Source organism: Balaenoptera musculus, chromosome 5 (assembly GCF_009873245.2).
Source record: "Balaenoptera musculus isolate JJ_BM4_2016_0621 chromosome 5, mBalMus1.pri.v3, whole genome shotgun sequence".
NCBI classification, from domain to species: Eukaryota; Metazoa; Chordata; class Mammalia; order Artiodactyla; family Balaenopteridae; genus Balaenoptera; species Balaenoptera musculus.
The window spans coordinates 54,330,403-54,352,124 of NC_045789.1; the positions used below are offsets into that span (position 1 = coordinate 54,330,403).

Sequence of the window (21,722 nt, forward strand, 5' to 3'; positions counted from 1 at the left end):
GGGAAGAACAAGAAGGGAAGAAATAGAAGAAAATAAGTTGGAGAAGAGAGATGAGATTGGAGAGGGGCTGGAAAATGATGCTCATCAGTGAGGATTCTTGCTGTTTGTACAAATAATTCCTTAAACTACTAATCACTGTCAACCATGTTGAAAGTTCTCATTCTTGCTTTAGTGTTTTGTAAATTGACTCTTTATTATTTTCTATATCTACTCCCTAAAAGATCTTATTTACTGACAAGGTTTACTTTGTGGTAACTCTTCTAATGTTTTCCGTTCTCATCACTTCAAAAGTATTGGTTGATACTATTAAGCATAATATTGGTAAAATAGATTATTTTCTTTTTTTAATTAAAAATTTTGTGCCTGGTTCAGTATAATTAAGGTGAATATACCTTATAAGCATGAATCAGTTCTCTCTTATCAGCATTTTATCCCAAATTTAAAGTATTGCCAAATCCTGTAACTTATTCTTAAAGTAGAATCAGAGAGTGATACTGCTGTAAGGGTTCATGACAGAATTTGGGTCATTTTATCCTTTATCCCTCTACTCCCCAGTCAGATTTAACTGGGAGAATGACTAAAGCACCTAGAACAGTGCTTTTCATATTTGCATGTGCATTTGAATTCACTGAGGGTCTTGTTAAAATACTGATTAATAAACTGATTTAGTAGGTCTGGGGTGGGACCCAAGATTCTGTATTTCTAAACAGTCTATTCCAGGTGATGCTGGTGTAGCTGGTTTGTGAACCACATTTTGAGTATCAAAATTTAGATAATATCTAAAATAGCTCATGCTGGGTAGCAGTTTTGCCAGTATCACTGCCTAGTGAAATATAGGCTTCAACCTGAATTCATTATTTTGATGCCTATTTATTGAGAGCCTGTGTACCAAACATAATGTTATATGTTATAGGTAATAAAGATGACTAAGGTGTAGTTTTCATTCTAGCCTAATTAAGCACTAGCTAACTTCTGATACTATAATATTCTGGTTCTGCATGTTCTTTGTTTGATTTCCTTCTGTGTCTTTTTATTGATTACTTTTTCTCAGTTCATCTATAAATTTTGATGACTGTCTCTATATTTCCCAAGTTTAATAGTTTTCCTTCTGTTCTTCCGTTACATTCATACCTTGAGAACATTTTTTCTTTGCATTAGATATCAACTCTGTCTGAATTAGTTCCCCAAATTTACCTTCTTAGTGATAGCTCTAGTCTTGTATGTCCAGATTTCAACCCCTATTATGCTGTCCTTTCTTCTTTTTATTCTGTATAATTTAATACTTAATTATGTGGTTTTATATATATAGCCTGCTCTGTTGGCCTTATATACTATTTTCTGTTTGTTTTTTGCTTCCAGTTTTATTGAGATATCATTGACATACAACACTATATAAGTTTAAAGTATACAGTATAATGATTTCACTTACATACATCATGAAATGATTACCACAACAAGTTTAGTGAACATCTATCATCTCATACAGATACAGAATTAAGGAAGTAGAAAAAAATTATTTTCCTTGTGATGAGAACTCTTTGGATTTACTCTCTTAACAACTATCATACATAATGTACAGCAGTATTAATTATATTTATCATGTTGTACATTACATTCCTAGTAATTATTTCTGTTATAATTGGAAGTTTGTACCTTTTGACTACCTTCATACAATTCTCCTTCCACCCCCGCAACCTCTGATAACCACAGATCTGATCTGTTTTTCTATGAGGTTATTTGTTTTTGAAGTATAATTGACTACAACACTGTGTTCTTGTTACACAACATAGTGATTTAGTATTTCTGTACATTTCAAGCTGATTGCCATGACACATCTAGTTAAGATCTGTCACCATACAAAGATGTTACATAGTTATTGATTATATTCCAACACCATATGTTTCATACCCATGACTCATTTATTTGCAGCTGGAACTTTGTACCTCTTAATTTCCCTCCCCTATTTCTTTTCTTCCATATCCCCTCCACATGTTTGTGTTTTTATACTTGTTTTCTAGTCTCATAGCACTGTGGTCAGAAATGTTGCTTAATATGATTGCAGTCTTCTTACATTTACTGAGACTTGTTTTGTGGCCTACTGTGTGATCCAGCCTGCAGAATGTTCCATGGGCACGCAAAATTTGGATGGAATGTTCTGTATATATCTTTTAATTCCATCTGATTTAATATGTCATTTAAGGCCAGTGTTTTCTTGTTGATTTTCTGTCTGGATGATCTGTCCATTGATGTAAGTGGGGTTTACAGTTCCCTACTATTATTTTTACTGTCAGTTTCTCCCTTTATATCTGTTAGTATTTGCTTTATATATTTAAGTGCTCCAATGTTGGATGCATATATATTTACAATTGTTATATCTTCTCCTTGGATTGATCCCTTAATTATTATATAATGTCCTTCTTTGTTTCTTGTTAGAGTTTTTGTTTTAAAGTCTGTTTTGTCTGAAATAAGTATTGCTACCCCAGCTTCCTTTTGATTTGCATGGAATACCATTCCCTCACTTTCAGTCTGTGTGTGTCTTTAGATCTGAAGTGAGTCTCTTGTAGGTAGCATCTATATGGGTCTTATTTTTCAGTCACTCTTATTTCTTTTGATTGGAGCATTTAGTCTATTTACATTTAAAGTAATTATTAATAGGTATTTATTTATTGCCTTTCTGTTAATAGTTTTGTAGTTATTTTTTGTTCCTTCTTTTGCTCTCTTTCCTTGTGATTTGATGTCTACCTTTAGTGTTATGTTTGGATTCTTTCTTCCTTTTTGTGTATATGTCTGTTATGGCTTTTTGGCTTGTGGTTAGCATGGAGTTTATATATAGCAATCTATATGTATTACATGATTATTTTAAGTTGCTCGTCTCTTAAGTTTGAACGCATTTTAACAACCCTGCATTTTACCCCCTATTTACCATGCTTAAAATTTTTTGACATCGTATATACATCATGTTTTATTTATCCCTTAACTACTCGTTGTGGATATAGACGACTTACTACTTTTGTCCTTTAACCTTTCTACTAAGTTTATACGTGGTTGATCTACTACCTTTGCTGTATATTTGCCTTTACCAATGAGATTTTTCCTTTCATGATTTTTATATTCCTAGTTGTGGCCTTTTCTACTTAAAGTCCCTTTAACACTTTTTATAAACCTGGTTTCATGGTGCTGAACTCTTTTAGATTTTGCTTGTCTATAAAACTTTTGATCTCTCTTTCAAATCTGAATGATAGCCTTGCCGGATAGTCTTGTTTGTAGGTTTTTTCCCTTTTGTCACTTTAAATATATTGTGCTACTCCCTTCTGGCCTGCAGAATTTCTGCTGAAAAGTCAGCCAGTAGCCTTATGGAAGTGCCCTTGTATGTAACTAGTTGCTTTTCCCTTGCTGCTCTTAATATTCTCTTTTTAATCTTTTTTTTTTTTGCCATTTTAACTTATTTTAAAAAAAAATTTATTGACGTATAGTTGATTTACAATGTTGTGTTACTTTCTGCTGTACAGCACAGTGACTCAGTTATACATATATACATTCTTTTCATATTCTTTTCTATTATGGTTTATCACAGGATATTGAATATAGTTCCCTGTGCTATACAGTAGGTCCTTGTTTATCAATCCTATATATAATAGGTTGCATCTGCTAATCCCAAGCTCCCAGTCCTTCCCTCCCCACTCCCCCTCCCCCTCCCCCTTGGCAACCACAAGTCTGTTCGCTATGTCTGTGAGTCTATTTCTGTTTCATAGATAGTTCATTTGTGTTGTATTTTAGATTCACATAGAAGTGATATCATGTGGTATTTGTCTTTCTCTTTCTGACTTCACTTAGTATGATAATCTCTAGGTCCATCCATGTTGCTGCAGATGGCATTATTTCATTCTTTTTTATGACTAATATTCTATTCCATATATATATAACATCTTTATCCATTCATCTTTCAGTGAACATTTAGGTTGTTTCCATGCCTTGGCTATTGTAAATAGTGCTGCTGTGAACATAGGGGTTCATGTATCTTTTCTAATTAAACTATAATTGTTTGGGTATATGCCCAGGAGTGGTATTGCTGGGTCATATGCCATTTTAATTTCATTGTGTGTTACTGTGGTCCTCTTTGGGTTGATCTTGTTTGGGACTCTCTGTGCTTCCTGAACCTGACCGTTTGTTTCTTTTACCTCAGTAGGGAACTTTTCAGTTATTATGTCTTCAAATATGTTCTCCGCCCCTTTTCTCTCTCTTTTTCTGGGACCTTTATAATGTGAATGGTAGTACGCTTGATGTTTTTGTCCCACATATCTCTTAAACTGTTCTCATTTCTTTTTATTTTTTCTTTTTTCTCTTCAGCTTGAATGATTTCCACTACTCTGTCTTACAGTTCACTGATCCATACCTCTGTAGCATCTGTCTGCTGTTGATTCTTTCCAGTGTATTTTTAGTTTTAGTTATTGTATTTCTTCAGCTCTGTTTGGTTCTTCTTTATAATTTCTAAGTCTTTGTTAGAAACTTCTAATTTCTCACTGTGTTCATCCATTCTCCCTAGTTCTTTGAGCATCTTTATTAAGCTTGAACTTTTTATTGGGTAAATGGGTTAACTCCATTTCATTTAGTTCTTCTAGGGCTTTATCTTGTTCCTTTGTTTGGAACATATTCCTCTGTCACCTCATTTTGCCTAATTCTCTTTTTATTTCTATGTGTTTAGTAGGTTGGTTACAGTTCCAATCTTGGGGAAGTGGCCTTCCTTATGAGATGTCCAGTGGGTGCCCAGCAGTGACCTGCCCTCTGGTCATCAAAGCTATATGCTCTCGGGGTGCCCTGTGTGGGCTGAGTTGGCCCTTCATTTGTGGCAGGTTGATTACTGTGGGTGCACTGGTAGGCAGGCTTGCCCCCATCTGGTTGGTTTTCTGGCCCTGCATAATGTGGAGGCTGCTGGCTGCTGGTGGGCAGAGCCAGGTCCTGGGGAGGCTGGATGTGGTGCTGGCGGTCTTGGAGCTAGTGTTGGCCTGCTGGTGTGCAGGGCTGTGGCCTGGGGAGGTGGTTCCTGGGGTTGATGTTGTCTGCTGGTGGGCAGGACCTGTTCCTGACATGGGTGGCTATGAGGCCCAGGGTGTCCTGGAGCTGGTGTAAATTCACTGGTGAGCAGATCTGGGTCCTGGGATTTTTGGCTGTAGGGCCCTGGGATTCCTGGAGCTGGTGTCAGCCTGATGGTGGGTAGGGCTGAGTCCTGGTGGTTGGCTGTGGGGTCCCAGGGGTCCAGGGGATAGTTGTGGCTCACTGGTGAGTAGGGCTGGGTCCCCACTAGGCTAGCTTCTTGGCCTCGGGCGTCCCAGGACCGGTGCCAACCAGCTGGTGGGAGGATCTGGGTTCTGGCACTAATAAGCTAGAGAGAGGATTCCAAAATTGTGCTTGCCAACAGCAGTGTCCTTGTGATAGAACAAGCTCCCCAAAATGACTGCAACCAGTGTCTGTGTCCCCAGGGTGAGCTCCAGTTGCCTCCTGCCTCTCTGGGAGGGTCTCCAAGATCAGCGGGTGGTTCTGACACAGCCTTCTTTCAAATTACTGCTTCTGCCCTGGGCCTTGGAGTATTTGAGATTTTGCCATTTTAATTACAGTGCCTTTGCCTGTTAAGAGTGGAGTATGTATTTCCTGTAGCCCTCAGGTTCTTGTGAAAGTAAGCCTCACTGGCCTTCAAAGCCAAACTTTGGGGGGCTTGTCTTCCTGGTACAGGAACCCTAGTCAGGGGAGCCCAGTGTGGGGCTCAGGCCTGTGGCTGCCTGGAAAAAACCATGCAATTGTAATTATCCTCCTGTTTGTAGGTTGCCCACCCTGGGTCTTGACTCTCCCTTATCTCTGCCTGTCTTATTGTGGTTCCTTCTTTATATCTTTTGTTGTGGAAGGTCTTTTCTGCTAGCCTTCACATTGTTCTCATCAATAGTTGCTCTGTAAATAGTTGTAATTTTAGTGTGCCTGTGGGAGGAGGTGAGCTCAGGGTCTTCCTACTCCACCATCTTGGCCACTGCCCCTGGTCTTATATACTTTTATGCAGTTCATTTACTCTGAGTTTCCTACTTGATATGATTTTAACTCCTTTGGATCTCATAGAAATCTTTGTGTCAGAAACTTAAAAATGCTGGTTTCTTGATTTACTCATTGGTCAAGAAAATTTTTCATTACATCTACTAACATCTAATGTTTAAATCTCCTTCTGAAAAAAAGAAAATTTCCATTTTTTTTTTTTTTTTTTTTTTTATTTTTTTTTTTATTTTTTTTTGAAAATTTCCCATTTTTAAACTCATTTTGGTGGTTGTACATTTTTTAGATGCAATATTTGTATTAAAATAGCTTCTATTTCTCTGATTTCCCTTTCTTCCTGGTTGTCAGTCTCAAAAACAAAACTAGAATTTACCTGTCCCTTTTCTTAGATCTTTTCTTATCTACCTGCTTTTGTAGTAAAATGAAGTTACTACTGGCGCCAAACCTTTTCATTAGCTTTTTGTTGCTTGCCATATTCATTGTTTTAAAAATTCTTTTTCCTCTTTAAATTCTGTTTAAAGAAACAATCTTTTTTCCTTCATATAGGAAAGATCTCTTTATTGAAAACTTCCTTAAAATATTCTCTTCCATAAATTAGATTGACAAAAATCATGAATTATTTTAAAAAAGAAAAGCAGTAGTTAACCTTTTTTTACATGGGACTTTAGTAGTGGAAGGAGTCATATATTTCATTTTTCCTTTTCAGAGTATACTTTTTTTTTTTTTGATTCAGGAGTATATGTTAGTTATCAAGCAATGTGAAAAGTTTGCATTTAACTGACAGAAAGTTGTAGATTTTATTGAGAACATGTGACTTTTAAAAAATAGAGATGAAAAGAAGCCCACAGAATAAATTCAAGAAGTTCCTATAATTGAGAGGGTTTTTTTTATAATCTGCTCTGGTTTTCTGAATATTCTTTGGTGCGGTAGATTTTGAATTGTTTTTATTCTTTATTTTAGGAAGCAAGAAAGGTAGCACCAATGTTCCTCATGCAGAGAATCAGAAGAAAGATAAGAAATGCAAAAAGAAGCGTTTTTCAGATGGGTCCAAGAAGAACAAAATTGTACCTGAAGAATTGACTTCAACTGTCACAAGAAGTCGAAGAATTTCCAGACATCCATCTAATTGGTGGGTGGTAAAATCAGAGCAGAGTAAGTATTTTTATTTAAATTATGTTCATTCTATAAGAGCCTCTGTGTTTGATTTATACTCCCATTCTCGAGAAAAATCTCATGAGGAAAAATTTAAATTGGATCATCAATAGAAATATTAAATCAATTAATTATAAAGATATTTATGAGGCTTTACCATATACAGTATTCTAGATACAAGGATACAGCTGTGGAAGAATAAAACCAAAAATGAAAAATTGCTGCTCTTATAGGACTTACATTCTACTGGAGGAAGATCAACAATATAGATATATAATTCATTCAGTGATGGGTAATTGAGAAAAACAAGGCACATAAAGATTAGAGTTGGGAAGTAAATGGCAGAACTGGGAGTAGATAGGAGATGGAGCAGAATATTGTTTTTGTAAAAGGTAGCAGTAAGAGTTGATTAGGATCTTTCAGAGCACATATATGAATAAAGTGAAGGAGGGAGCCATGTAAATAATTTGGTGTGGAGCATTCCAGACCAAGGGAACAGTATTAGTATAATAAAAGTACTGATGGACCATGCTGGAAAAGCTTGAGGAATGTCAAAAAGTCAGTATGGCTGAAGAAGAGAGTAAGCTAGGGCAGATGAAGTCAGAGAAGCAGGCTGTGATAATGAGTTTAGACAAAAGTGTATTGGGAAGCTACTGGACAATTTTAAGCAATAAAGTGACCTGATTGACTTATCTTTTAAAAGGATTATTTTTACTGCAATGTAGGGAGGGAACTAGGACTGGGCAAAAGTGGAAGCATGGAGGGTAGTTAGGAGGTGGTTGGAGGGAAGAGAATGGAAATGGTTGTATTCAGGATATTTTTGAAGGTAACTCACAGAAAGTACTGATGAATTGGAGTGAGAGCTGGCATCAAGGATGATTCAGATTTTTCTGCCTGGACAAGCAGAAGAATGGATCTACTGTTTGCTGAGGTAAGGAAAGGTTTACTGAGATGAGAGAGGCAGATTTGGGAAGAATATCACGATTTTAGGTTGTAATATGTTAATTAGATATCGAAGTAGATATACTGAGGAGATAGCTTGATAAAATGAGTCTAAAGTTGGGGGGAAAGATCTGGGAGGACATGTAATTAGGGAGTTATCAATATAGAGGTGATCGTTAAAACTTCAGGACTACTTGAAATCATCTAGTAATAGACTATACTTGGAGAAGAAAGAAAGCTAATAATTGAGTCCTGGGAGACTCCAATGTTAGGAGTAGGGAAGAGAAAGGAAGATCCATCAAAAGGACTGAAAAGGAGCAGTTAGTGAGATTAAAGGAAAATGAGGAGAACTTAGGGTTATGGAAGTGAAGTAATGAAAACATTTTAAGTATTGGGTGATGAACTATTTTAAATACTGCTCATGGCCTGAATTAGATGAGAGCTAAGACTTGACAGTATGGTTTGGGCAACTGGAGTTTGTTGGTCACCTTGATAAAAATTGTTTCTGTAGAATGATGAGACCAAAAGCCTGATTTGGAGGTGGGGTTCAAGGGAGTGTAGGAAGTGAGGTAGGAAAGACAGTAGGATAAAGGGACACAGCAGATATGGGGTCAAGGGAAGGTGTCTCTCTTTTAATATGCAAGATACTACATCAGCTTATCTGCTCATTAAAACGACCTTGTAGAAAGGTAGAGGGTAAATATAGGATCACAGTCCTTGTGTAGGCAAGGAGTAGGGTGTGGTCCAGTCCATCGTAAAAGGGTTAGCTCTAGACAGGAGCAAGGACAGTATATCATATAAAAGAGGAAAGGCAGGGTATATGGCGACACTTAGAAGTAGGTTGGTAGAGTTGATGGTGCGAAGGTAAATGTTGGGCAGTGGAGACATTGAATAATATCCTCCAAACTGAGAAGGAACTTTGAGACTGAAAAACCAGGCAACTCCATAAAGTGCAATTATGAAGTTTATTTTGGGTGTAAAGGCAGGATCAGGTGGTTGATGATCCAGAGGCATTCGCAGCTGCACTCCGCACAGCCAAAAGGGGTACAGGGGGATTTAAAGGGGCCAAAGCTAAAAATAGATTCTGACTACTAGCAAGAAGCACATCTGCACAGATAGGAACCAGGGCTTTTCCTCCCCTCCGCTGGTCTCATGACCATTAACCATCTGAGTCAGTAAAGGCATTCTTCCAGTTTTCATATCAGATTAAGGCAAGGATAAAAGTTGATAGGGAACATATCTGGCTTGGGCACATTCCTTTTGAGGAGGCTAAAGCTCATTCACACTGAGGGGAAGGGGGTGGGACTAAGAAGGAGCTGACAAAATGGAGTCAGTGTAGTTCAGCCACACAGTGAAGATGTACTCTTCTGAACATTTTTGTTTTCTCAGTGGAATAGTAAGCAGGGTCATCAGGTAAAAGTGAAGTGGGAAAGGTGATAATGGAAGTCTGAAGTTACCTTGTAGTGATAGGATACAAAGCAAAATCAGCAGAGAAAAAGTTACATGGACAAAGTCTGAAGGAAATCGTGTGCAAGCTTCCAAGAGTCTTCTCCCAGTGCATTCATACAGGAGGCACTTAGTTCCTCTAGCGATGAGTTTTTTTTTTTTTTATAACATGTTTATTGAAGTATAATTGCCTTACAATGGTGTGTTAGCTTCTGCTTTATAAGAAAGTGAATCAGTTATACACATACAATATGTTCCCATATCTCTTCCCTCTTGCATCTCCCTCCCTCCCACCCTCCCTATCCCACCCCTCTAGGTGGTCACAAAGCACCGAGCTGATCTCCCTGTGCTATGTGGCTGCTTCCCACTAGCTATCTGTTTTACATTTGGTAGTGTATATATGTCCATGACACTCTCTTACCCTGTCACATCTCACCCCACCCCCTCCCCATATCCTCAAGTCCATTCTCTAGTAGGTCTGTGTCTTTATTCCCGTCTTGCCACTAGGTTCTTCATGGCCTTTTTTTTTTTTTTTTCCCCTTAGATTCCGTATATATGTGTTAGCATACTGTATTTGTTTTTCTCTTTCTGACTTACTTCACTCTGTATGACAGACTCTAACTCCATCCACCTCATTACAAATACCTCCATTTCATTTCTTTTTATGGCTGTGTAATATTCCATTGTATATATGTGCCACATCTTCTTTATCCATTCATCTGTTGATGGACATTTAGGTTGCTTCCATGTCCTGGCTATTGTAAATAGAGCTGCAATGAACATTTTGGTACATGACTCTTTTTGAACTATGGTTTTCTCAGGGTATATGCCCAGTAGTGGGATTGCTGGGTCGTATGGTAGTTCTATTTGTAGTTTTTTAAGGAACCTCCATACCGTTCTCCATAGTGGCTGTATCAATTTACATTCCCACCAACAGTGCAAGAGTGTTCCCTTTCCTCCACACCCTCTCCAGCATTTATTGTTTCTAGATTTTTTGATGATGGCCATTCTGATCGGTGTGAGATGATATCTCATTGTAGTTTTGATTTGCATTTCTCTAATGATTAATGATGTTGAGCATTCTTTCATGTGTCTGTTGGCAATCTGTATATCTTCTTTGGAGAAATGTCTATTTAGGTCTTCTGCCCATTTTTGGATTGGGTTGTTCGTTTTTTTGTTATTGAGCTGCATGAGCTGCTTATAGATCTTGGAGATTAATCCTTTGTCAGTTGCTTCATTTGCAAATATTTTCTCCCATTCTGAGGGTTGTCTTTTGGTCTTGTTTATGGTTTCCTTTGCTGTGCAAAAGCTTTTAAGTTTCATTAGGTCCCATTTGTTTATTTGTGTTCTTATTTCCATTTCTCTGGGAGCTGGGTCATAAAGAATCTTGCTGTGATGTATGTCATAGAGTGTTCTGCCTATGTTTTCCTCTAAGAGTTTGATAGTGTCTGGCCTTACACTTAGGTCTTTAATCCATTTTGAGTTTATTTTTGTGCATGGTGTCAGGGAGTGTTCTAATTTCATACTTTTACATGTATCTGTCCAATTTTCCCAGCACCACTTATTGAAGAGGCTGTCTTTTCTCCACTGTATATGCTTGCCTCCTTTATCAAAGATAAGGTGACCATACGTGTGTGGGTTTATCTCTGGGCTTTCTATCCTGTTCCATTGATCTATATTTCTGTTTTTGTGCCAGTACCAAACTGTCTTGATTACTGTAGCTTTGTAATATAGTCTGAAGTCAGGGAGCCTGATTTCCCCAGCTCCATTTTTCGTTCTCAAGATTGCTTTGGCTATTCGGGGTCTTTTGTGTTTCCATACAAATTGTGAAATTTTTTGTTCTAGTTCTGTGAAAAATGCCAGTGGTAGTTTGATAGGGATTGCATTGAATCTGTAGATTGCTTTGGGTAGTAGAGTCATTTTCACAATGTTGATTCTTCCAATCCAGGAACATGGTATATCTCTCCATCTATTTGTATCATCTTTAAGTTCTTTCATCAGTGTCTTATAATTTTCTGCATACAGGTCTTTTGTCTCCTTAGGTAGGTTTATTCCTAGATATTTTATTCTTTTTGTTGCAATGGTAAACGGGAGTGTTTTCTTAATTTCACTTTCAGATTTTTCGTCATTAGTGTATAGAAATGCAAGAGATTTCTGTGCATTAATTTTGTATCCTGCTACTTTACCAAATTCATTGATTAGCTCTAGGAGTTTTCTGGTAGCATCTTTAGGATTCTCTATGTATAGTATCATGTCATCTGCAAATAGTGACAGCTTTACTTCTTCTTTTCCGATTTGGATTCCTTTTATTTCTTTGTCTTCTCTGATTGCTGTGGCTAACACTTCCAAAACTATGTTGAATAACAGTGGTGAGAGTGGGCAACCTTGTCTTGTTCCTGATCTTAGTGGAAATGGTTTCAGTTTTTCACCATTGAGGACAATGTTGGCTGTGGGTTTGTCATATATGGCCTTTATTATGTTGAGGAAAGTTCCCTCTATGCCTACTTTCTGCAGGGCTTTTATCATAAATGGGTGTTGAATTTTGTCGAAAGCTTTCTCTGCATCTATTGAGATGATCATATGGTTTTTCTCCTTCAATTTGTTAATATGGTGTATCACATTGATTGATTTGCGTATGTTGAAGAATCCTTGCATTCCTGGGATAAACCCCACTTGATCATGGTGTATGATCCTTTTAATGTGCTGTTGGATTCTGTTTGCTAGTATTTTGTTGAGGATTTTTGCATCTATGTTCATCAGTGATATTGGCCTGTAGTTTTCTTTCTTTGTGACATCTTTGTCTGGTTTTGGTATCACAGCGATGAGTTTTGACAAGTGTGTAAAATGTTTATCAGGGAAGCTCATTAGAGATTTAGTTCCCAAGATTTTTATTGGCGATGGTCACCTAGGTACCCCCTGCCTAGCATGTCCTAAAATTCCAGGCTCCCTGAAGAAAAAGCAAGTATTCGTCATAAACCATATTTTTTGCACAAGCAGTTTAGGCACACTAAACCACATTTACCAGTTATGAAATGATGGGAACCCTCCTGAAATTCAAGTGCCTACACGCTACCCAAGGGCTAAGGGCTAACTTTGCAAGCAGGCCTTTCAAAGGATAGCATTCTTAGGCCTGCTATGCCAGCTCTTTTCTGTATAATATGAAACATTTATTGTTTTGGTAGAATTTTTTAAAGGAGATGATCATGGAAAGATTGGTATATGGTCAGGTAATGTTTACATATGCAGGTACTGTCGACTGGGGCATTTAGATCAGTAAGTGAGAGACTAGTACATATGTGGCACTGTATCTGTGAGGTCTTGTTGCTACGAATTATTGAATTGTAATCCAGTAAGAAATGTTTATTCTGGTGCAGCTCTTCTTGGATTTTTGAGTTAGATCTGAGTTCAAATTATGATTCCTCCTCTTTGAGGAGATTACTTTTTTCAGTTTCTCACTCTGTAAAATGTGATTACCAATACTTCCACCTCATTAAGTTGTTATAAGTATTAAATGGCATATACTTAGTATTAAAATGTTAACTACTACTGTTACTGTTACTCCTATGGAGAACTCATCTTTTTGCCCCACGTTGCTGGAAACTACTGTGGTCAGTGAACGTGTAAATATATGGATTAATAAAAATCTTACAGAGCTTGGATAAGCATGCTGGAACTCCAAAATTTACCAAAAAAGACCTGAAATGTATCAGTCCTGAGACGTGTTGGGTTGCTGATCAAGTAGGGAGTCACAAAAGTGGAGGAATGCTTACAGATCACCAAACTCCTTCATCTGATGGAAGAAGAAACTAAGTCTGAAGCATAGAAAAGCAACATAAGTTCCCCCTAAGGTTATAGACCTTTGTGCTAGAATTGGAAAATAATGGAACCGAGATTTCTTGACTCTTGATCTACTACCTGTAGTGTACATGTGACCCTCCTGCTTTTTCATATATGTCGAGAAACATTTATTGAGTTTCCACTGTGAGGCAGGAATGGTGTTAGGCTGGGCCAGGTCTAGATGAGGCAAACGAGCAACCTAGAATGGGAAATTTAAGGAGACAATTGGTCTTAGGGTTGTGTGAGTGACTTGGAGTAAACACCTTTTTAAATTTTACACCCTAGTTAGAATTTTTATTTTTTCCTTATGAGAACTTTTAAGATATACTCTCTGATAATCATTTTGCAATATATACATATATTAATTATTGTATTCTGTACGTTAAACTTGTACAGTGTTATATGTCAATTTTTTCCCAGTAAGACTGGGAAAAATTTTTTTTCTACCCTAGGCTACTCTTGCTTCACCATAATCCTGCCCTTGCTGTTAGGCATGAGGAATATAAAGATAGGTAAAACATCAATCTTGGTCTTAAGGATTGCCAGTTTGCTGGAAGAGAGTGATAAGTAAACAATCAGATGTATGATAAACATTGTCAAAGGACTGAGAGAAAGCTACCTAATTTAACCTTGGGAATTAGTGAAGGCTTCCTGAAGATTGGATTAGGAGTCAGCTAAGTGATTGGGTGTGGTGAGGAAAAAAGATGGAATGTTTCAAGCAGAAATAGCATGTGTAGAGATCTGGAGCTGAGAGCTTGATCTTTTAAGTTGTTTCATTAGAATTATCTGGAGGAGTTGTTAAAACACAAATTATAGGACCCTACTCTGAAAGTTTTGAGTTAGTAGGTCTGAGGTAAGGCCTGAGAACTTGCATTTCAAACAAATTCCCAAGTGATGGTGATCTGCTGGTCTAGGGACTATTTAAGATCAGTGTTTTGGAGAAATGCAGATAGTTCAGTACTGCTGCCTTTTTTTTGATTTGTCTGTTTGGAGGAGAGTGTTGAGAGTTATGATTAATGAAATAAGCACTCTAGATGTAGTAATAAATTAGAATTGAAAATATTTAGACTTGATCCTTAAACTATAGGTAATCACAAAAAGATTTTAACCAGGATTGTAATGATTCAGTTTGTGTTTTCCAAGGATGATTCTTGAAGCAGTGTGAAAGATGGATTGAAGAATGGCAAGGCTAGAGAAAGGAGATCAGTTAAGAGGCTGTTTTAATGATCCAGATAAGAAATGATAAAAGTCCCTGCTAATGACAGGCAGCAGAGCTTAAAAGAAGAGGATTTGAGAGACATTTAAAAAAAGTAAAATGACAGGATTTAGGGATTGCTTGTGGATAGGGACAGGAGTCTTGGATGACTCAGATTTCTGATTTAGGCATCTGGGTAGTTAGTTATACTTTTCATTAAGATAGGAAATAAAACCAGAGTGGCAGATCTGGGGGAGAGTGGTAGGTGAATATTATAGATATCAGCATGTAGATAGTAATTAAAGTTATGGGTTGATAGGTCCCTCAGAGAAGGTACATAGAGTGAGAAGATGAAGCTGGGACCCTGGGGAAATACCAGGATCTTAAGGATGACTAGAAGAGTAGTGGGCAGAGCCAGAGAGGATGGTTTTGGAAACTCGTGATAAATTTAAAAGGTTTGGTACATGTATCTATAAACTGAAGAGCTGCATAGTTTATGAATTTAACTTGAAAACAAATATAGCCTGTGAGGGACTTCCCTGGCAGTCCAGTGGTTGAGACTTTGCCTTCCAGCGTAGGGGGTGCAGGTTCGATCCCTGGTCGGGGAGCTAAGATCCCACGTGCTTCGGGGCCAAAAAAACCAAAACATAAAACAGAAGCAATATTGTAACAAATTCAATAAAGACTTTAAAAATGGTCCACATCAAAAAAAATCTTAAAAAAAAGAAAACAAATATAGCCTATGAGATTGGGGTGTGTGTGTTTACATGTAAAATATAAATCATGTTGGTATTTTAGTGAGCCAAATAATCAAACATTATACTAACTTTAGGTTATCATTTAATCCTTTAGGTCCTTTTTCTAGCAATTCTTCAGTAAGAAATGAATTGTCATTGTATCATAACAGTAGACAAAAACCTGCTGAAAAAACAAACCAATCATCTCAGAATACTGGGAAAAAAACGATTCCATTTAAAAGGCAGAAGAGAGCTAATGAAGGCAGCTCAAGAGCACAGAAGGTTTTAAATGCTAAAGATTCCGGTTGTTCCCAGAATGAGCCATTGGAAAGCGGTGAGGCAGACCCAGCTGAGAAGAAAAACCTTAATCCTTCTGGGTAATAATGTCTCTTATGTGTACAATGTAGTTATTTTTGTTTGGCATTTAATAATTTGTCTATGTTATTTAATCATGTATATAGAGGCAATGTTAGCATAAACGAGTCTGCAGTCTGACAGACCTGCTAGTAAATCCACGCTCTGCCATTAGCTGGGTGACACCTCAGGCAAAATAGTACTCTGAATGTTTCCTCATATTAAAATGGGGAATAATATATAGCACATGGGGTGTGAGTGATAAATTTAATAAGGTAAACATTATTGTTGCCTAACAATCCCTTCCTTTTTTAAAATTGTGATAAAAACATATAACATAAAATTTATCATCTTAATCATTTTTAAGTGTATCGTTTGAGTTGCTTTCTTTTAAATGAGGTTAATATAATTACAATAATCAGGAATACATCTTAATTCTTTTCCCCATGAGATGATAATAGTTAACATATTTTAGTGCTTACTATGTATCAAGTATTCACTAGATGCTTTCAATGAATTCTCATCAGTCCTGACAGCCTACTGAGGTAAGTATTGTTCTTATGCATTTTTGCCTTTTGATAGAGCATTCACTCATTCATTCATTAAAAAAATACTTAATACATATTTGTGAGAAACTGCAGGTGGTGGGGATGTATTGAAATAAATGATAGAGTGCTCTAAAATACATTAGTGTATGTCATTATAGTGCATACTATCTAAACAGTTCATTGAGTAGTGAATTTCCCCCCACTGATTTGTAATGCCCTCTCTGTCTTATATCAGACTTCCATATTTATATTAGCTTGTTCCTTAATATCATTTGGTTTTCATTAAGAATCTTAAGAGGTCGATAGGACAGGTGTTAGCTCTATTTTTACATATGAAGAAGGTACACTTAGGTTAAATAAATAGTGTGTCATTGGATATGTAGGTCTTTTATTAGTCCAACTGTTTTTACTTGAATGTATTAATAATAATAAATCACTGTTTTATTAAACAAAGCAGATAAGCCTTAGCTATGGGTTGAGAGAAATACTAAGGTATAAAAATTGAGTTTTTATGTTGAGTTTCTGAATTTGAGCTAGTACCCCTAAAACAAATCTTATCTTATGCACAGTGAGAAGGAGTTAGTCTAATGAGAAATATTACAAGTTGATAGTTGCTACAGTATCTGCTTAAGAAAGCCTGTTGGGTATCTGGATTCATAGAAAGGAAGATCTTTGAGACATTTGTTTAGTTAACCTGTATAGTCATTAAGCTACTTACTATAAATAAAAGATCAAATATGTAATTATTTTGGTATTCTACTTGCCATAAGGTGGGAAGATAAATCTTTGTGGTTACTCAGTGGCTCTCATGGAAACTTCAAAGATAATTTAGATTTAAAAAGCATGTTACAGTATTATTGTTCTGTATTTAGGAAAGGCAAAAAAAAGAGACATTATTACATTAAAATATGAATATGTCTAATTTGTCTAAGGAGTCTTCCTGATTAGAAATATTACGTGGAAAAAAATATTACGTGAACTTCTCCTTTATACAAGTAACAGATATTAAAATTTTAACTTGTCTAAAGTGATATTTTTTGCTTCTTATAACCTAGTAACCATGGTCATTAATTAAACTACAAGCTAACACCCTTATTCCCCTCTTAAAGCGTTTAGAAAAAAAAAAAATCTTAAAGAGCTAGTGCATTTAAAGTATAAGAAGCAATTACTCTCTAGAAATCTTTGAATTTCTCTCATTTTAAATTTGTATAAGCACTTAATTTTTATATTATTTCTATAAGCCATTTGGAACAGAAATTTACTACATTAGATTTTTTAACAGCTTTATTGAGGTATAACTCATATACAGTTCACTCATGACATGTATAGAATTCTTTGGTTTTTATTGTATTCACAGATAGTGCAAACCGTCAAAATAGTCAGTTTTAGAACATTTTCATCATTAGGGTCCTTTAGCTATCATCTCCCTGTTCCCCTCCACAGCAACTCTAAGGAACCACTAACCTACTTTCTGTCTACAGATTTCTCTATCCTGGACTTTCATATGAGTGAAATCATATAGTACGAGGTTTTTTGCATTGACTTCTTTCAGTTTGTGTATTTTCAAGTTTTATCCATGTTGTACCATGTATCAGTAAATCATCCCTTTTTATGATTGAGTGCTATTTCATTCTGTTACATTATGTTTTGTATCATTCATCCATTGCCGGACATTTGGGTTGTTTCTACCTTTTGGCTATTATGAATAATGCTGGTATAAACATTTGTGTACAAATGGAATTGCTGAGTCATATGGTAACTTTACATTAATCCTTTGAGGAGCTGTAAGACTGTTTTCCAAAGCATCTGCACCATTTTATATTCCTACCAGCAGTGTTTAAGGCTTCCAATGTCTCCACATCCTTGGCCAACATTTGTTTTTATCTGATTTTTTGATTCTAGCCATCCTGGTTGGTATGAAATGGCATCTCATTGTGGTTTTTATTTTCATTTCTTTAAAGACTAATGATGTTGAGCATCTTTTCATGTGCTTATTGGCCATTTGCCAATCTTTAGAGAAAGATTTACTCAGATCCTTTGCCTGATTTTTTTGGGATTGTCTTTTTCTTTAATTGAATTGTATGAGGTTTTAATATATTCTAGATACAAGTCTCATCAAATAAATGATATTTGATAATCTTCTCTCTCATTCTTTGGATTGTCTCACTTTCTTGATGGTGTCCTTTGAAGCACAAAAGTTTTTAATTTTGATAAAGTCCCATTGATCTGTTTTGTCCATTGTTGCTTGTACTTTTGGTGTCATATCTGAGAATCCTTTGCCCAATCCAAGTTCATGAAGATTTACTCCTGTTTTTTTCCTAGGAGTTTTGTAGTTTTAGCTCTTAAATTTAATTCTTTGATCCATTTTGAGTTAATTTTTGTGTATGCTGTGAAAAGTCCAACTTCATTCTTTTGCATGTGACTATCCAGTTTTCCCATAACTGTTTGTTGAATGGTCTTAGCACCATTTTTGAAAATCAGCTGACCATAGATGTATAAGCTTATTTCTGGATTCTCAGTTTTATTCTGTTGTCTATATATCAGTTGTTGTTCTAGAACCACACTGTCTTGATTACCATTGCTTAGAGGTAAGTTTTGAAGTCAGGAAGTGTGATTTTTCTTTTTCAGGAATATTTTGGCTATTCTAAGTCCCTTGCAATTCCATATAAGTTTTAGAATCAGTATGTCAATTTCTGCAAAGCTGTCAGTTAGAATTCTGAAGTGGATTGCATTGAATCTATTGGTTTGAGGAATATTTCCATCTTAACAGTGTCTATTGATCCATGAACAGGGGTGTTTGTCCTATTATTTAGATCTTTAATTTCTCTCAACAGTATTTTCAGAATATGTTTTACACTTCTTTTGTTAAGTTCATTCCTAAGTATCCCTTTTGATGCTGTTGTGAATGGAATTGCTTTTTAAATTTTTTCGATTGATCATTGCAAATGTATAGACATACAATTGATCTTTGTATTTTGATCTTTATCCTGCAATCTTGTTGAACTCATGTATTTGTAGGACTTTCTAAGTACAAGATCATGTCATTTGTGAATAGTGATAGTTTTATTTCTCCCTTTCCAATCGGGATGCTTTTTCTTTCTTTTTCTTGCACTATTGCCCTGGCTGAAATCTTTAGTACTATGCTAAATAGAAGTGACAATAGCAGACTTCCTTGTCTTGTTCTTAATTTTAGGGGGAAAGCATCAAGTCTTTTCACCATTCAGTATGTTATTAGCTGTGGGTTTTTCATAGATGTCCTTTTGTCAGGTTGAGAAAGTTCCTTTTTATTCCTAGTTTGTTGAGTGTTTTTGTAGTGAAAAGATGCGTTTTGTCAAATGCTTTTTTTTTGTCTGTTTTGCATCTATTGAGGTGATCATGTGATACATTTTTGTTGTTGTTGATAAAATGTTGCTAGTTTTTTTGAGGGTTTTTTGTTTTGTTTTGGGTTTTTTTTTTTGGCTGTAGTTTTCTCGTGATGTCTTTGTCTAGTTTTGTTATCAGAGTAACACTGACTTCATAAAATGAGTTGGGAAGTGCTCTTTTCTTTTTTGGAAGAGTTTGTGAAGCATTCGTATTAAGTCTTTGAATGACGGTAGAATTCAGTGGTGAAACCATCTGGGCCTGGGCTTTTCTTTCTGGGTAGTTTTTTGATTACTGATTTATTCTCATTATAAGTCTTTTGAAATTGTTTATTTTTCTCTTGAATCAGTTTTGGTAATTTGTGTGTTCTAGGAATTTGTCCATTCCATCTAGGTTATCTAATTTGTTGGCATACAGTTGTTTATAATATTCTCTAATAATCCTTTTTTTTTTCTTTTGACTCTGATGGTAGGACCTAGAGGGAGACTAGAAACTCCAGAACTATCAAAGAATACTAAGAAGTTTGGATGCTCTTTAGTTATGTTGCAAACATAACATTTTTTTTTCACGAATGATAAGAATAGGCTGGTAGACTGAGTCAAGAAACAAATTAAAACATAGGACTTGTAAGATGTGAGAGTGGAGAGAGAATTATGCAGTCTAGAAATAATGTATCTTGTTTGCATATATTTGGGGTAAGCTAGTTAGCTGGCAGCTACCATAGAGATGAGCCTAGGTCCTTCTGAGCACTCTGCTGTTCCTTAGTAGGCTGAGTAGAGGTATCATATAAAACAATTTAAGTTGTTTGTGGATTTTCAACAAAAAGATAGATTTAACTGTGTAGTATACATCATAAGCTGCCTGTAGGTAATGTCTCCCAGTGCCCTCCTGTCATCATGTCTATCTTAGTTAGGCCAGGTCTGTACCATTTCTTTTATCAGAATTTTTCAAATTAGAGCTCTTGGTAGGTTCTAAAGTCAAATTTCCTTCCTGGACTAGTTGTAAGTTTTATTAGGACCTGAACAAGGTTATCTGATATTTGTTATAGCCAATGTTATATTGTCTACCCACCTTATGTAATGTTTCTAGAAGAAATATTTTTTGAAGAAATGTAAACAATTACAAACTTTTCATTTTCATAGAGGTACAGGAAGCTCAAAGAATCAAGATAGTATGGCTGTACAGAATGTTCATCAAAAGTCTCAGATCAGTGGATATACATGCAAGACACCAGCAGAGTCAAACTTGGATTCTAGAGAGCCTGGGAGTTCAGTTTTGGAAGGAAGGTATGCATGTGTTCTAAGGATAATAGGATTTACTCACTGTATTTGTTATCAATTGCCGTGTAACAAATTACTCTCAAAGCTTAATTTTAATTTTGTTAGTGCCTTGCAAACATTATTTCACAGTTTCTGTGGGTAGAAATCTGGGAGAGAATTAGCTGGCTAGTTCTGGCTCAGGGAATCTCATGAGGTATAGCAGTCAAGATATCTGTCTGGTTTGCAGTCCTTTGAAGGTTTGACTAGAACTTGGAGGATCCACTTATAAGGTAGCTGGAGGCCACAGTTTCGTGTCATGTTGCTCTCCCCATAGGGGTATTCAGTATGGTAGCTAGCTGGCTTCCCACAAAGCAGGTGATCCAAGAGAAAGTGTGACTATGATGGAGGCCATAGTGTCTTTTGATGACATAGTCTTTGAAGTATTCCACTTTATTCTGTTCACTAGAAACAAGTCACTAAGTCCATACCACACTCAGAATAGGGGAGTTAGAATTAATTAGCCTGTACCTTTTGAAAGGGGCATCATCTAAGAATTTGTGGATATAAGTTTAAAGAGAGCATACTCAGTGAGCAAACCAAATTAACCTAGTCTCATAATATCTGAAGTCATACACCCTTTTTCAAAATGAAGGAATGGTAAATTATAGCAGATTCTCAGACTTTGAAGGGATGGCTAAGATTTCTTTACTCTTTGGGAACGTGTGACCACTAGGCCTGTCTTGGGCTCATAATAGGAGGAAGAGGATCTAGGACTGGCATAAACTGAATCATCTCTGAACAATTTCTGAACTATATTTTAAATTGCTTGTTTTTGCCTGTAGTTTAAAAAAAAATTAAG

At 36.3% G+C, this 21,722-nt stretch overlaps 1 protein-coding gene across 4 annotated transcripts in view; it reads left to right on the forward strand.

Moving 5' to 3' along the window:
* CENPC (centromere protein C) overlaps nt 1–21,722 on the forward strand; it is a 92,905-nt gene that overhangs the window by 43,564 nt on the left and 27,619 nt on the right. For all 4 annotated transcript variants that reach the window (XM_036852709.1, XM_036852711.1, XM_036852710.1 and 1 more), the window contains exons 9-11: nt 6,994–7,185; nt 15,458–15,719; nt 20,747–20,890. In XM_036852709.1, the coding sequence (XP_036708604.1) occupies nt 6,994–7,185; nt 15,458–15,719; nt 20,747–20,890 (598 nt within the window). The remainder of the gene's footprint in view (nt 1–6,993; nt 7,186–15,457; nt 15,720–20,746; nt 20,891–21,722) is intronic.